Source organism: Octopus bimaculoides, chromosome Z (assembly GCF_046866305.1).
Source record: "Octopus bimaculoides isolate indiv1 chromosome Z, ASM4686630v1, whole genome shotgun sequence".
NCBI lineage: Eukaryota > Metazoa > Mollusca > Cephalopoda > Octopoda > Octopodidae > Octopus > Octopus bimaculoides.
The window spans coordinates 25,430,961-25,448,460 of record NC_142944.1 but is presented as its reverse complement, the minus strand read 5'-3'; the positions used below and the strand labels follow the sequence as shown (position 1 = coordinate 25,448,460).

Sequence of the window (17,500 nt, the reverse complement as noted above, 5' to 3'; positions counted from 1 at the left end):
GATAATAATAATAATAATAATAATAATGATAATAATAATAATAATAATAATAATAATAATAATAATAATAATAATAATAATAATAATAATAATAATAATAATAATAATAATGGTGATGATGGTAATAAATTATAAGGACGCAAGATCTAATAATAGTGAACAAAGAAACAGCATCTCTTATAATAAACGTGCGTTAATCTGGCGAAACAATAATCCGCTAAAATTGTGTAACATCATCTTATATAATCAAAAATAAGAATTGAAATTAAGAAATTAACACACATGCAATGCCACATTTCTTGAAGAAGAAAAAAAAAGAGATTATCCCTTCGGGAGATGCGTTTGGATTTTTTCTTTATATATTATGGTACTATGTTTGGTTTTCACTATATCTGGAATTCTATGTTAAAAGTGTTAGTTTGGGATATGTAGAGAGTTCCAGACAGGTGAAAACTTCACATTTCCTGCTCAGAATATTCCACCAGCAAGTGAACTGATTTTATCAGGATTTCCTGTCGGGCAGAAGTCTGTACCAGAATTTATGAGAATAGTGGAATATGGTCCTGGTAAAGGAGGAGCGTTTGGCAGCGAGACGGGTATCTTCCCCGTTTGTACCGGGCAAGGACCATTCCACTTTGAACTTGCTTCAGCACCTTGAACTTTCACTGAAAAAAAGAAAAAAATCAATGAAGAGATATATAAATAAATGATATTAAACAAAGGATTATGGAAAATATTGTATATGGAAAGATGTGAGAAATTATGAAAAGTGCAGATTTAAATTAGCATAGGTATATATACATGTAAGTGTAAATAAAGCATCGGAATGAAGTATTCACATAGAGATGAAATAGAATTTCATATTTATTTATTTATCTATTCCCCAACAGAGGCTAAACATAGAGGGGACAAACAGGTACAAAGGGATTAAGTTGAGTAAATCGACTCCAGTACGCAACTGGTACCTCTTTAATCACCCCCAGTACAAAACTAGTACCTCTTTAATCGACCTGAAAGGATGAAATGCAAAGTCGACCTCGGCGGAATTTGAACTCAGAACGTAGTGGCAGACGAAATACCGCTAAGCATTTCGCCCGGAGTGCTAACGACTCTACCAGCTCGCCGCCTTCATATAAAATTTCATATTGTAGAAGGGAAATTGGGATACTTTTTTAAAAATAATTTTGATTTAAGATTGAACACACAGAGCAATACTTGTCCAACGCACCTGAATATGCCAATGATTATTTTTCTCTCTTTTCTTTTATCTTTCTCTCTTTTCTTTTCTCTTTCTCTCTTTTCTTCCGTTACACACACACACACGCAGACGTGCATGAAAAACAGGTGCATGAACAACAAGCAACTGTATTAATTTGACGCCCGGGAAAGTGAGAAAATCTTTTACGTTTTGAGCCTAAGCTCTTCAATCCAAAGGAATAAGAGAAAATAAACAGAGAGAGAATAAAAAATAACTTGTGGATTTAGCGGTCAAGCATGGTGACTGGTTGGAAACAAAGTTTGACAGGAGAGGTTGAAATAAAAATCGTGAGAATATTCGGGCTTCAACGTAGCCAACGAATAGGTTCGCATAAGTTGGGGTCCATTATAGTTCCCATGGCCAAGACTATACCTGAGAGCTCCCACGGTACTCACCTAGATAATTTATCCCTATGTGCTCATCAAGTGTATCTTTTATCTTTTACATTTTACTTTGACTGCTGTCATACTGGGGCAGCGGCTTGAATTTTTAATCGAATGATTCGATCCCAGTACGTCTTTTCTAAACTTGGTAATCATTCTACTATCGGTGTCTTTTGCCGAACCGATAGTTTACAGGGATGCAAACACATCAACACTGGTTGTTATGCGGTGGTGGTGGGGACAAATACAGACAGAAACACACACACATATACTATATATATATATACGACAAGCTTCTCTCAGTTTCCGTCTACCAAATCCACTCAAAAGGCTTTGGTCGGCTCGAGGCTACAGATTTTCTTGTGATTAGTAAAGAAATATTCCTTGAGATATATCAGAATTAATGAGATAAAATTGTTTGAGACAAGTACTGTTTCATCAAAAGAAACTGCCTCTTAATGATTTTGGAATAACAGCTTAATTAACGAGGTATTTTAGCCACTAAACTAACAACATCGAAAACATGTGTGGTAATATAGTGGTTTAAATTGATTAATCAACCAAGTAGAGATTACATTTAAAATACACATTTGAAGTAAATTTTAAGTAAATTTGAATACTTTAAATATCAAGATACGAATAGATTGTTATTTCTCGCTCTATGTCACCGACCGCATGACATATGTCATGTACGCGGTCGGTCAATATAAATTATTTTATCCGCTAGAACACATCATGCTAACTAGGTTTGTATGTCTATTGTATAAAGAAAGTAAGCAATACTAGAAAACATAGGCTTGGTTACTATCTCCCCCTCATGCTCACTCTTCCTATATATATGTATGTATGTATATATGTATATATATATATCATATATATATATATATATATATATATATATATATATATATATATATATATATATATATATATATATATATATATATACATACACATACACACACATATATTTTCAAAAGAACAGAACATTTTGTATATGTGTGTTTATAATATTCATCCATCCATCCATTTATCCATCCGCACACACACATATACACATGTACATACGTACATACATCCATATATACATACGTACGTACATACATACTCATGGATGTGTATCTACTTATCTATTGTGGATATGTTGAGGAAAGAGTGAGAAAGCTTTTCACAAGTTTAGAAAGCGTGTAAATGTCCTGACTAGATGTTATCTGGTATTTATCGTCTGTGGCAACAATTTTTCTGCCTTGAAGATGTTAGACTAGAAAAGGAATATTTATCTTTATTTTAGTGGCAAGTTTTTATATTCTTTCCTTACTTCGTGCACGATATTCACACAAACCAAAAGACGTATTAAAGGATTGTGTATGTGTGAGTGTTTATTTGTGTGTGTATGAGTGTATTTGTGTGTGTGTGTGTGTGTGTGTGTGTGTGTGTGTGTGTGTGTGTGTGTGTGTGTATAATTGTGTGTGTGTGTAACTAAAACAGAAAAGGGACAAAAGGGAAATGAATAAGCAAACAATTCAAGAAACAAAGAATGAGCAAGATCTAAATATATTGACATTCTGCTCTTAGTACGAATAAAAACAAATACACACACATCACATACTTGCATATGTGTGTGTGTGTGGGGGGGGGGAGTGTATGTAAGAGTGTGTAGAGTTAATGTTGACTGGTCACTTGCTTACTAGCAAGGTTGTGAAGGAAGACATCGCTTATTGTTTTCACCATTTAAATCCTAAAAATATTCTTCTAGTTCTTCTTTTCGTGTTTATGTTGTCCATGTTCAGGGAGTGGAATTGGATTTGTGTAAATCTTTTCCTCAATATAAAAAATCATCATGCACAAGTATCACTTGAAAAAAAGTAAGGCTCATCACAAAAATGGCTTGTTGTAGCCTCCGCATGCGTGGGACTTTCGATCAGGCCATGACAATACTCGAACATGAGTTTGCAGCCATCGTGTATGTATGTATGCATGTATGTATGTATGTATGTATGTATGTATGTATGTATGTATGTATGTATGTATGTATGTATGCATATATACATGTATGTATCTATGCATGTATGTATGTATGCATGCATGTATGTATGTATGCATATATGTATGTATATATTTATGTATGTATTTATGTATGTATGTATGCATATATGTATGTATGTATGCATGCGTGCATGCATGTATATATATATGGTTAGCTACTATTGAGTGTCATAATTGTGTGGCAGATGTAACACACTGAATCATATTAAAAAGTTCGTACTTCACGTATGTGGTTTGGAGTACTGGCTTTATGTTAGACAATTTTCCTCATTGTTGTATCAATGCAACATATACAATATATTTTAACAGTAAGTTTGTGGTTCTGCTTGATGCATGCTGCTAGTTTTAACTTTAATTAGATTTATATCCATTTGATTCTTAGAACATAGAATTTGTGTTGTATGTATACTTTTAATCAGTGCTACAGCTTATTGCATCAGTGTGAGTAAATTCTATTGTTTTATTACCTGTTCAACTAATCTGTTATTACGTAATGTCTGTTTAACGAGTAGAATTTCCTTCTTTAAGTCTTCTTTAATGGAAGGAAATTAGAAAGTACGTCAACATCGGATTTGACTGCAAATATTTTGTATCTATAGTGTAACATATCATCGACCATTTATCACATTCAAATACTCTTGATATAGCAGACGACTAGTAAATGCTACCTTCCAGCCTCATAAATCAGATCGACATTGCGTGAACCAGCATGCTCTTTCTTGTCTCTAGAACCTTTGCGCATACACAGAGCTTTCTCCTTCATGTTGCAGAAAAAAATCCGCTACTTAAAATCTTCTTCTTCTTCTTCTTCTTCTTCTTCTTCTTCTTCTTCTTCTTCTTCTTCTTCTTCTTCTTCTTCTTCTTCTTCTTCTTCTTCTTCTTCTTCTTCTTCTTCTTCTTCTTCTTCTTCTTCTTCTTCTTCTTCTTCTTCTTCTTCTTCTTTGTGTGCTATTGCATCAGTACACGTAATGCATTATATCAACAAATTCCTGAAATCTCGAAACATCTGTAAAGAACCTTCAAGAATTTTATTTTCTCTTTGTCAAATATATTTGTGGTTATATTTGCCTAACATCTTTTATAATTGATATAATGCGTATGTACGGAGTCGTTCATCATTTGTCTCCTTACACACACACCCACACACACACACACACACACACACACACACACATACACACACACACACACACACACACACACACACACACACACACACACACACACACACACACACACACACACACACACATTACCAGTTACTTTTCCATGGATCAGAAAAGCAAATTCAATATAACAGAGCGGTTAGATTTTTATATCGTCAAGCAATATACTACAGGTTATGGCATATCAGCGTTCACAATGCTACCGTTGACTTTCTGCTGAATATTTCTATTTGACATATTCTTTAGACATGGTAGCCGGAGATGTATAGACATTTTTTTATGCTAGTTGCATAGACGCTAGGTTGGTTAGGTAGTCGCGAAATGTGAAACGAAACATTGAAAAAATATTTTCCGTGACTAAAGTAGAATTATTTCCCATGGATTGGTTTTAGTCATTCGAATGTGTAATCTGAGTGTGTGTATACATATCATTCTCAAGTTAGAAAACGAACTGGTAAGTTTCTATTTATATTAATCCAGTGATCCCATAGAAGGGCCGGATTTCGCACCATATGGGTATAAACTCAGCCCCTCCTCTACAAATATTTGGCTTTGTTTCAAGGAATTCTATTGGACCTGAGGTTTACAAAACGCTCGCCGATGTCGCATTCTTCGTTTGTTAGCTGGTTTCTATTAGTTGGTTTCTTCATTGAATGAATATGTTATACATGGCCTTAACATAAGATGTTATGAATAATGAGCGTCAATCATTTGAAAAATATCCTATGAGAACTATTTTTTTATCGCCGTGTACATCGGAAAACATTAATTTCCATTGTGCTGGGACCAATGTATTGAAGGCGTTTTTCAAATAGTGATTTTTCTTTTCACCGGTCACTAGGGAGTATGAACTATATTCAATATATAACTGCTGTTTAGCATCTGAATTACAATATATTTCGGATATAAACAGTATAAGTCCTCATCATCATCATGAGTTAGCCTTTACGGGATCACTATATAACTAGAAACAGCAGCTAAGTATCCACAAATAACAACTTTAGAAAAAAAAAAACAGAAATAGGAATGCTAAATATCTCATATTTGAAAATAAGAAAAGATGGTCATAGTTGGAATTTCTTTCACGGTAAGTCTGCTAAATGGCAACAACACCGCCAACAAGAATAATGTACCCAGATATCACAAGCCTTAACTTACCCGGAAAACACCTACCATGACAACAAATCGTCTACAGCAATAACAACCACAAGAATGTTTACCTTCGAATTGCAATAACGTCATCATTATAACCGGCAGCATCATTATCATCGCGTACGCACTTGCACGGGTACACGCACGCAAAGACACAAATTAACGCACACGCACACAAATGTCATTGCAGATCAGGATTCCTTCCACTGGATCAGTTATCAGTTATCTCCCCATATTGCATAATAATACTTTCACTGTTATTTGTTAAATAGTAATAGGTTTGAGAATCCATCAAGTTTGCAGTAGCAGCAGTAGTAGTAGCAGTGGTGGCAGTGGCAGTAGCAGAAGTGGTAGTGGTGGTAGTAGTAGTAGTAGTAGTAGTAGTAGTAGTAGTAGTAGTAGTAGTAGTAGTAGTTTTGCACTGCTATTGTTGGTATCAATGCCTGAAGTAGTTGTATTGTTTCTGCTGTACGTTGTTACTTGTTATTTCGTGTTGTACAAATGTCTTTGGTTGTTTTTCTTTTCGGGTTGTGTCGATGTCATTGTTGTTATTGCAAATGCCCTCGTATCCTTACCTCTCCCCCAACACCCACACACAACAAAGAATTGATATAAAACAGACGCAGAAAAATTTGTGAGTGACAGTCTGTTGCTAATGGAAGCAAGGAAATAATGATGTGGAGGGGAAAAAAGAGGAAAGTTATAAGAGAAGTCGAAAAGTGTTTCTCCACCTCTCTCTCTCCTCTCTCTCCCCCCTCTCCCCCCTCTCCCCCCTCTCTCTCCCTCTCTTCTTTCTCTGCCTCTCTTCTTTCTCTGCCTCTCTTCTTTCTCTGCCTCTCTTCTTTCTCTGCCTCTCTTCTTTCTCTGCCTCTCTTCTTTCTCTGCCTCTCTCTCACTCTCTCTGCCTCTCTCTCTCTCTCTCTCTCTCTCTCTCTCATACACACACACACTTTTTCTCTTCTGCTATTCCTGTCACTCTGCTCCCTATTTCTGTCACTCGCACTTTATCTGAATACTTGCTATATATTTTACTTCCGCTATATATTTTTCTCCATCGCATTTGCTATATAATTTTTGTATGAGTTTTCCATCCCACCAACCCTTCCCCCTCCCTTCCTCCCCCTCCCTTCCTCCCCCTCCCTTCCTCCCCTCCCTCCCCTCCCCTCCCCTCCCCTCCCCTCCCCCTCTATCTATCTATCTATCTATCTATCTATCTATCTATCTATCTATCTATCTATCTATCTATCTATGTGTTAGTGTCTGTCTGTTTGTTTGTCTGTCTATGTATCGATCTACGTAGCTATATATATATGTCTGACTGTCTGAGTGTCTGTCTGTCTACCTGTCTGTCTGTCGATGTATTTCCCCCCCCCCTCTCTCTCTCGCTCACACACAAACACACACACACAAACACACACACACAAATACACACACACAAGCACGCGCGCGTGCGCACACACACACAATCTTTCTTTGTGTATATAAATGTGTGTGCGTGTCTGTGCTTGAATGCGTTTGTGTGCGCGTATGTTTATGTGTGCGAGTGTGTGTGCATATATATTTGCGTGTGCATATGCTATGTTTGTCTGACGATCTCTGCGGCTATTTATCGGCCTGTGTTAATACCTCACTCTCCGCTCAATGCTCCTTCTCATTTTGATCCTCCCAACCTTACGTGAAAAGGAATGAATTTTCCACTGTGTTGGCGTTCTATTATTCTATTCGTATTTTACAAACCCCATTTATTTTATCCTACCACGCTTATGTGCTCTATCTTGCTCTCTCTCTCTCTCTCTCTCTCTCTCTCTCTCTCTCTCTCTTTCCCCCCTCTCTCTCTTTCTCCTTTAAACTTCTCCATCTTCTCTCAGGCACTCTTTGATTACTCCAGCCTTCTTTTTCAGTGGCCTAAAACAGAACACATCACATTTTTGTTCAATTTTCTTAATGATTGATTGTCAATTCTGTTGTGCCTCATGGCTTTGCAATGAAGACAGTTTTCGCTGGTAACAAAAACATTATTAAAAATATATAACTATATATATTTCGTGCTAACATTTCCTAAAGCAGCCCTACCAACAGCAATGAAGACACCCTTACCAGCACCACTAACAGCAACAAAAACAAAGTCAACGAGGAAACTGTGAGGTATAGCAGCCCTCAAATCACACCGTACTCTTACAGAAATGCTCTACATTTTAGTTAATATATTACTGTTAACTTGAAAACTCATAGAGTTGTCACGGCTACAATGCATTAGATCAAAAGTCTGATTGATAAGAACAACATCGAGTCAAGAAGTAAAAAAGCTATATGGTTTAACCTGTTAGAAATAGCGAACAAATGTTATCATATGACACTCAACTATTTTTTAAAAAGACTGAAACACTGGAATAAGCTACTGAACAATATGTTGCTCATGTCGGTGACGTCTTTCTTCGAAGGTCTTTTTGATCGGTGCTAACACAAAACTAACTAACAACATCAATTCCGCTATCTTACCGACGACAACAATAATACTGCTGCTACACATATTCTTACAACTCACAATTTTAAACAGCAATGCAGCACTTCTTATTTTAAACTATTGATCCCCCAAAACAAGTAAAATACGTTCCCAGTAAGAAAAGCTTACAGGAAGTTACAACTGGTGGTTTTTGCTTAAAATGTTTACAAGAAAGGCACCCAGAGACTAGTTGGTTTTTTTAGCCAGAAGACGTGTTGCCTAAATGCAACATAATTGCAATACCACCTCCACCACCACCAACAACAGCAGTAACAGAAACAGCAAGGACAAGAACAACAACGACGATGACGACGACGACAACAACAACAGCAACGACAATAGCAACAACAAAATAACTGCAAAAACAAACCAAGACAGTACACACTGATTAAAAAAAAATAATACTAATAAAACAACTATAATTCCCCTAGTACAAAATTGGAAATGGATATCTAACTGGCATCGAAATTTGCGGGATTTTTTCCTGATTTTTAAATCTGTCACCTTTAATGTGAGAAAATAGGGAATAAACAATCACTAATTTAGCAAATAGCCGCGCGGTTGAATAAAAAAAATCCTTTATATGTAACAGAAAGATAAATACATCGGTGACAGCAAATTTATTGCAGTATCAGTATGCAACTGGCTGTAAGTACTAATTACTGACATCACAGAGTGAGGCAGATGTACATATCACATCTTCACTGCCGCAGCTAGGAGATCTTTCGTTTGCTTCTGATATGTATACTGTATTTTTATAAACAGCACGTCCATAAAAGACATTATCACCTGACGAATACCACAGTATTGTCTCTGAGGAACATTATAACTCAAGTGGCGAGAGTTTCATGTACCTCTTTCTCTTTCTCCCTCTGTTCATTTGCGTGTATTATTTGGTTTTGTTGATCGACAGCCAATCCTATAGTATTAATATGTATATTCCAGAAGTTTTGAGACTGCTTTAGCGTTTACGGTTGCTGTGACAACTGTACTCAGAATTGTTCATGAAGGTCTGAACATACACAGAATTTGTGCAATGCTTGTTCCTAATATGCTCAGTGACGAACGAAAGACATTGATATCAGCAGGAAGATGGTTGAGCTCATTACCTCCTACCCAAGAGTACTTGAGGAACTGGTGATCTTTGACAAAAGCTGGATTAACTGTTATGATCCAGAGTCTAAAAGAATAGAGTGCCGAATGGAAGCCTCCTGGCTCTCTTAGATCCAAGAAGGTTAGGCAAGGCAAGGGCACCATCTACATCCGCTAAGTTTCCTCGGGCCAGATAGTCGAAAGAGTACTTTGTGGAAGTTCGAGGAAGTTCGGGAAGAAATTTCGTCGCAGAGGTCCACTCGGATCGGTGGCACCTGCACCAGGACAGTGCACCAGTCCACAATTCCACCCTGACAACAAACTACTTGCTAGAGACAGGCATCAATACTGTCATTCACCTTCTCTGGAATCTAGGCCTTGCTCCCTGTGACTTTTGGCTGTTCCCGAAGCTGAAGGAGAACTCCTGAGGCAATTGTTTTGATGATATTGAGATGATGGAGGTCGTGACAAGGGTCATGGCTACCTCATTTTGGAGGACTTCACGAAGTAGCTGCAGCCCTACAATGAGTGCATTGTAGTTAGTGGATCTTCCTTTGAAGGAGATTAAAGTTTTGTACACTTAATAAATATCTTCTGGAGAAATGTCAATTTCTGGAATGCACCTCTTAAGTATTTCTCTATTTGTCTCTTTCTTTGCACACGCGCGCGCGCATGTATGTATGCATGTATGTATGTATGTATGTATGTATGTATTAGTAGTGCAATTCAATCACTGTTTAAAGTTATCTTTAGAGAAAGTTATCTCTAGAGATTTTCTATAGAAATTAGAGCAAGCACTGGAAGCCACGGCATTTCGTATGCGAATACATCTATGCGATGAAGGATTGAAAAATATGTAATTGGCGTACATGTATATTTCAGGAGTTCTTGCGCTTTCTCCCGCTGTACCACATGCGACCCATTAACCATTCACGAACATATTACTTAAATATCCGCTAAATTTAGCGGTGTAACACAACTGGATATACCAATTTTACATATAGAAACACATTCTTGGCAACTGGTACGTCCATATTAACAGCTGGCAGGGGCACTGTACTTCGTTATACAACCATAATATACTACCAGTATATTAACGGCTTACAGGACAATACTGTGTGTCCTGTTTTAGCAGGGCGATTCAATCACTTTTAAGCTATCTCTACAGATTTTCTATGGCAGAGCCAGCACTGAAAGTTACATTTCGTATACGAATACATCTATGTAGATAGTAGATAGAAAAGTGTAATAGAAGATAGCAAAGTAGGTAATGAGTGTATTAAAGCAATTTTTATAAATTTTGTGAAGCAGCACCCGACGACTTAAACTCACGATCTGCAAAAAAAAAACCCCAATTAGTTCAACGTTCAACCAACGTGACGCAATCGAATTGAAAGATTAAATCTTCGGTGACGCAATAATACTCTGATCATAGGAAATAAATAAACAAAAGAAACGTGAATTTGTAAATTGGAACCGTTTGGCTAATTCCCATTCTCCAAGAATTTACAACTTTCCCTCCCACAGTACACGTCATAGTTAAGCTTAATTATAGCACGTCTTTAGAAATCAATGTTTACGTTTATCAAAATTTAGTTTTCTTCTTATCTAGGTATTTTTCTTTTCCTAAAATAGTCTAATTTATCGATTGCATTTTCACATTTTATCTAGAATTCATTCTAAATAAAATAAATGAAAAAACAAACAAATTCACTTTGTTTCCTAATGAATTTATCAATTTGTTTTTGTTGTTTGTCCTATTTTAACTTGCCTCTGTTTTCAGGACATATTAAAATTAACAACAAGAGTAAAACTTAATACACATTGTTATCTACTAGCGGAAGATATTTTTCTCATCTTAGACCAACATAGTCAATGTTTTGGGATGTATTGCAAAACCATATATATATATATATATATATATATATATGTGTGTGTGTGTGTGTGTGTGTGTGTGTGTGTGTGTGTGTGTGTGTGTGTGTGTGTGTGTGTGTGTGTGTGTGTGTTTGTGTGTGTAAGTAAGGTGCAGAAATGGCGTATTCCGAATGAACAAGGTAATGAAATCCAATGATAGAAAGAATTCTGCGAATTAGGTACTCCAAAGTCAGTCGGAAGGCCGGGGGTCCGTGTGAGCGTGCGGTAAGTAGTAACCTCGCCCCACAAAAAAACACAAAAAAACGAAGAACAACAACGCGAGGACGTGGTACATGTAAAGTATTGGCAGACGCCCAGGGAAGGAAAGAAAGGTTGTTTTACGTTTCGTGCAAAGCTCTTCTTCAGAAACAGGAGACAGTAAAAAGTCCAATAGAAAAGGAAGACAGAGGAAAAAAACACATCGCCAACGATTCACATGTGGTTTAAATCGTTGACGATTTATATATATATATATATATATATATATATCAATTGCTCACTGTTGACAAATAGGTGTTAATACACCGAGTCAGCCCCAGCACTAGACTGCACTAGACTGTTAGATGCATCAATTTCGAAGTCGTTTTCTCCCCAGACGCTGTAAACTGACAAGAGAGACAGGTCCCATATTAGAACTGGTAACAAACAATTTTATATTTATACACATCACTGCTTAGTGCTGCCATTCCAGATTTTATTTATAGTGAGGCGCTAAATAGTGCAACTATATACACACAGATATATATTATACTTATATGCAATGTACTTATATTTCCTAAATTATATTTCTGGTCACAGACGGGATAACTATGACCACTACCACTATTCCATACGAAAGCATTTATAAAAGTTGCTTCAGTCCATCTCGTTACAATGTGTACTTCATGTAATCTTCATCGTCCTAAGTAGTTGTGCGTCATTACATTTAAGAAATGTTTCATCATCTTAAACTGAAGATTTGAAATTCTCCTGTGGTTTTCACTTAAAAATAAACTATATGTATTACTGTATGTATGTGTGTATGTCTATGTATATACACATTCATATATACATACATGCATATATGCACATTTATATATATATATATATATTCATATATACATACATGCATATATACACATTTATATATATATAAAGAGAGAGAAAGACAATCCGCACACGCACGCGCACACACACACACACACACACACACACAGACACACACACACATTTCTTATCCCACTCAACGCCAAACATAAACTGTCCGTAAGTAGAACACTTACGATCTTCAAATAGCAACTCACACCATTACGAATGTTGCCCTGCAACTGCATTAGGCAGACAATTGCTTTCCTCTACTTTAGAATCATGAAATACTTAAGCTTACTACCAAGTTCATGCCTGAAATTGTATTCTCCATCCAATGTGGACGCCGCTGCGAACTCTGCTTCTCGGAACGGACAGTCTGATGCCATTTTCTATCAGGAACTACCAACTCATTTATTCTCCTCTTGAAATCCATATAATTTTTCCATTTCTCGCACTAATTATTAAATCAAAGGTCCTTCATCGGAGTTTGGAGATTCCATCTTTGGGCATGTTTTTCCTGTAGTCTTTACAACAGCTCAATAGGAACGTTAACCACATCTATCTCACCGATCACTGAAGGCATGCCAAAGTTATGAACATCGTCTTCCATGACATAGTAATAAAATTATGGTATACTGATAGCAACAGAGAATATATACGCTACAATAAAATATATCTCATACTTCTACACTGCTCCAAACAATACTGAAATACTTAACTGCAGTCATTATACTAAACTTCATCTATAAATAGCACCAACAACGTATAACGGTGATGGCGAACTTATGACACGGGTTTTTCTTTTTTCTCTCTTTATATGTGATTTGACTTTAGATAAAAATCTCCCTCCAATATGATCTTGTAAAAAATTATAAAGTTAAACTATTAACAATTGACACTCCAATAACATGAATATTGAAAACAAATTAGTTACAAGGCGACTTCGCTAGTATATGACAACAAAATGCTTTAACCCTGAATGGTGATTCGTAGCACTCCGCTCACAACTATGAATTACTCCGATACATAAACAGTCAACAGTTTCTTTAGGTCCTTGCCCCCAGCCAATAATATAAGTAGAGGCAGGTTAATTTAGATATTCCAATATTGTGACTACCTTTCATACGATGTAACTGAGAGTAGTATCGTAGTCTATATTCTCATTTTCCTCTTTAAGTGACACTAGTTGATCAAGACTTGCTTGAGAGGTAAAACAGCGACTTCAAGGCTTTTAGTCGTGAGCTGAAAGCGCAATTTTCTGTGTGATATTCACCAGGCAATGGGAAGCTGTCTTCGTTTACTTTTCGAAGAAAAAGCGGTAGATCAATTTTTGTGATTGACTCAACTGATATCCGTCTTATCCTTCGTATCGTTCGTATCCTTTATAGAAAGCAAAGGTCAGCTCTCTATCGACCATATTGTCTTTTGGTAAAGTACAGCAAGCACCTAGCAATATTCAATTCTGTGTCAATTCAAACCAAAGACAAGAGTTGTGGAAGAACATGTAGCACATACTGACGAAACACGTTCACCATCATTATTGTCATTGATTCTACAATTTAGACAAACGTTCAGTAGCGACTGATGACACTGTATACACATTATAACAAACTAAATTGTTTGGAGCTCCACCAGACCAGATCCGGTGCTCACTCGCTCTACACCATATCGTGTGAGGTACTGGTTGTCTCCAAATATACTGCCAACACACACATAAACTTCTTGGCGAACATCTTTGCTGAAATCTTTAACATGAATTTGTCTATTGTCTCCTTTGATCAAGTTTTTCATTAGCAACATCCTCACTTCTCGGTTCACATAACTGGTAATTTTCCAGATCGCTAGCTATCAGTTGCAATAGACAGCTGCCAAAATAGTAGCCAACAAGTTTGGCATATAACGATAAAGTTTGTGACGTAATCCATTCAAACCTGATAATTTATCCATCGTATCGCAACTCAATAACCCACTAAACATTTAGTTTTGCAGCAGTACATGTTTTTGGTCGATAGATGCTGCAGTCCGTGTAGTAGACATCGAAGTCCACCGTCTCCGTTCAGTCGTGCTTTGCAAACAATTGATCAAGTGCCGTCAAAATAATGCACATCTCTGCTTGAGATCAGATAACACGTGTCTGCAAATGCCACTCGGTATTTCACCATTAAATCCTCATGTTTTTTGTATGCTTCCTTTTGTGTCGAAGAAGTGATCAGGAAACATTGTCTTTGCAAGCACATCGAAGGCGGTATCTTTTCTGTTCACCTCTCTTATTTAGTTGCGACCTCCTCCAGTCTATCATTCTTTTTTGGTAAAAAAAGTCTTGCCTTTGAAAAAATCTTCGCTTTGATAAACTGACATATTCTTCTATAATTGTCTTCTTTCGTGCGACCCATAAACTATTATTAGTAATTGCACCCGTTAATTCCCACTTAACTTTGCTAATGCGGTCACTCAGACCTTAAAAATATGCAAATGAGAAATGAATATTTACACTGAATCAAACTTTTTTATATTAACGTCAATACCAAAAATACAATCTGTACCATTTGCGACTATAACATAGTTGTGTAGTACTGGACTACAATATAACAAACCTAAGTTCTGTAGACTAGCTAGAAATTTCCAAAAATGCATCACGTATTATACAGTTATAACATCAAATGATTATAGATCACTAGAAGAAAATGAGCTAAGATATCTACTGAACACCAGAGATCAATATAGGATAACTATTAATATTGTCTTTTAAGTTTCCAAAATATGGCACATAAGGTGCCCTAAGCGAACAATTCTAAAGGCATATCTTTAAATGTTCCATACTCAAGAGAACTGAATATCCTACATATAAGTAATGATTCTGGCTTGAATGGTAATAGCTTTCCTCGTACATAAACAAACCATCAATAGATATATTAAAAGGAATCTGTTGAAATCCCACAATGTACTAGATAAATGATAAATGTTGCCAGTGACATATTTTCTGAAATAATGCACGACATTCTAATTCCCTTCTAATTCCCGCAAAATACAATTGTATGCACAACGTTGCGAAATTTTTCTATATACACCTGACTGTTTCAACTCCAGAGGTAAAGCTCTAAATTACATGAAAGTCTGCTTGCTCAAAAAATGATTAACACGATGTTACTACGGAAACCTAGCATACAGGTTGACGTCAATAGTAACCATAACACTGACACAAAACGTAAAAGTGTATTAATTATCGAACTACCAATAACAAAAATATCTGGTACCGAAACGAACTGAGAAGTTAAGAAATTACACGAAATGGTGGTTGAACTAAAAGCCTAGCTTTCCATTAGTTATTTGTATAGTGAATTATTACACAACTATTTCTGTTGCAGAATATCTATAAAGTCGAAATGGGCACCTTTCAAAAAATAGTTTTAACTAATGTCACGCTGTATAAAATCTCGATTTGTTATTTAAAAAAAATAAAGAAAACAAAAAAAAAAAAAATAATAATGATAAACCAATAAACTAGGAGCTTGTTACATTCTCACACGTCATTTCTTAATCTGAAGATTTTTATGCTTGCACCTAACTACTATCGGTGTAGCACAGGAAATACATGGCATATTTCTCCAACGCTACTAGTTATGATAATAATTAGGCCAGTAATTTTTATGAGAGGTGATTAGTCGATGCCATTGCCCTCAACACTTGATTCATACATTATTTTTATTGTTTTTGAAAGGATGAATTACCAAGTTGGTCTCGGTGGGATTGGAACTCAGATGGTAAAGCATCTGAACAAATTCCACATAGTATTTTGTCTGGGTTTCTAACCACTCTGCCAATAATTATTTCTAGCATAGCCACAAGTTCTGGAATTTGAAAGATGGGGCTTAATTGATTATATCGACCTCTATACTTGACCAGTACTTCTTGCTGACTAAAGTAGAATGAGAGGTTGTTGTTGTTGTTGTTGTTGTTGTTGTTGTTGTTCTTCTTCTTCTTCTTCTTCTTCTTCTTCTTCTTCTTCTTCTTCTTCTTCTTCTTCTTCTTCGTCGTCGTCTTCTGCTTCTTGTAGTTATCAGAGCAAAACCACCACCACCACCACCTGTTAATTCTCCTTTCGGTCTTCAGCTACACCTACACGTCAAGTAACCATACACAGCGCATTTTCTTTATCGAAATGGAAGACTGTGACGAAATCTTCCCACCTGAAGAGCGTCAATTGTCTCAACATCAACTAAGTACAAAATACTAAGATTAATATGGAAATAGTTTTAATTGTGACATAGAATATGTTCAGTGAAGGAATTGATAAATATAACCACAATATCAATAACAACAAGAACAAGAACATTTGGAAAAATAATAATTAAAACAAATATAATTTAGTAGTAGCCATATTAGCAGTAGTAGTAGTAGTAGTAGTAATAATAATAGTAATCCTTTCTACTAATGACACAAGGCCTGAAATTTCTGCGGAGTGGGTAAGCTGATTGCATGGACTCCAGTACTCAATGGTACTTAATTTATCCACTCCGAAAGGATGAAAGGTAAAGTTGACCTCGGCGGAATTTGAATTCAGAAAGTTTTGACGAGAGAAATACAACTAAGCATTTCGTCCGGTTTGCTAACGGTTCTACCAGTTCACCGCCTTTGTATTATTATTATTGTCGTTGTTGTTATTATTATTATTATTATTATTATTAGTAGTAGTAGTAGTAGTAGAAGTCCTTTCTACTCTAGGCACAAGGCCTGAAATTTTGGGGGAGGGGACAGTCGATTAGATTGACTCCAGTACGTAACTGATATTTAACTTATCGACCTCGAAAGGATGAAAAGCAAAGTCGACTGGGAGGAATTAGAACGCAGAACGTGAAGACGGACGAAATGCCGCTAAGCATTTTGCTCGGACTTTTCTACTAAAGGCACATTTGAGGGA

At 36.3% G+C, this 17,500-nt stretch overlaps 1 protein-coding gene across 1 annotated transcript in view; it reads right to left on the bottom strand.

Moving 5' to 3' along the window:
* Window positions 1–116: 116 nt before the first annotated feature.
* LOC149132178 (uncharacterized) overlaps window positions 117–17,500 on the bottom strand; it is a 122,345-nt gene continuing 104,961 nt past the window's right edge. Inside the window, exon 4 of the mRNA XM_089364980.1 lies at window positions 117–665. Within this exon, the coding sequence (XP_089221106.1) occupies window positions 469–665 (197 nt within the window). The 3' untranslated portion in view covers window positions 117–468. The remainder of the gene's footprint in view (window positions 666–17,500) is intronic.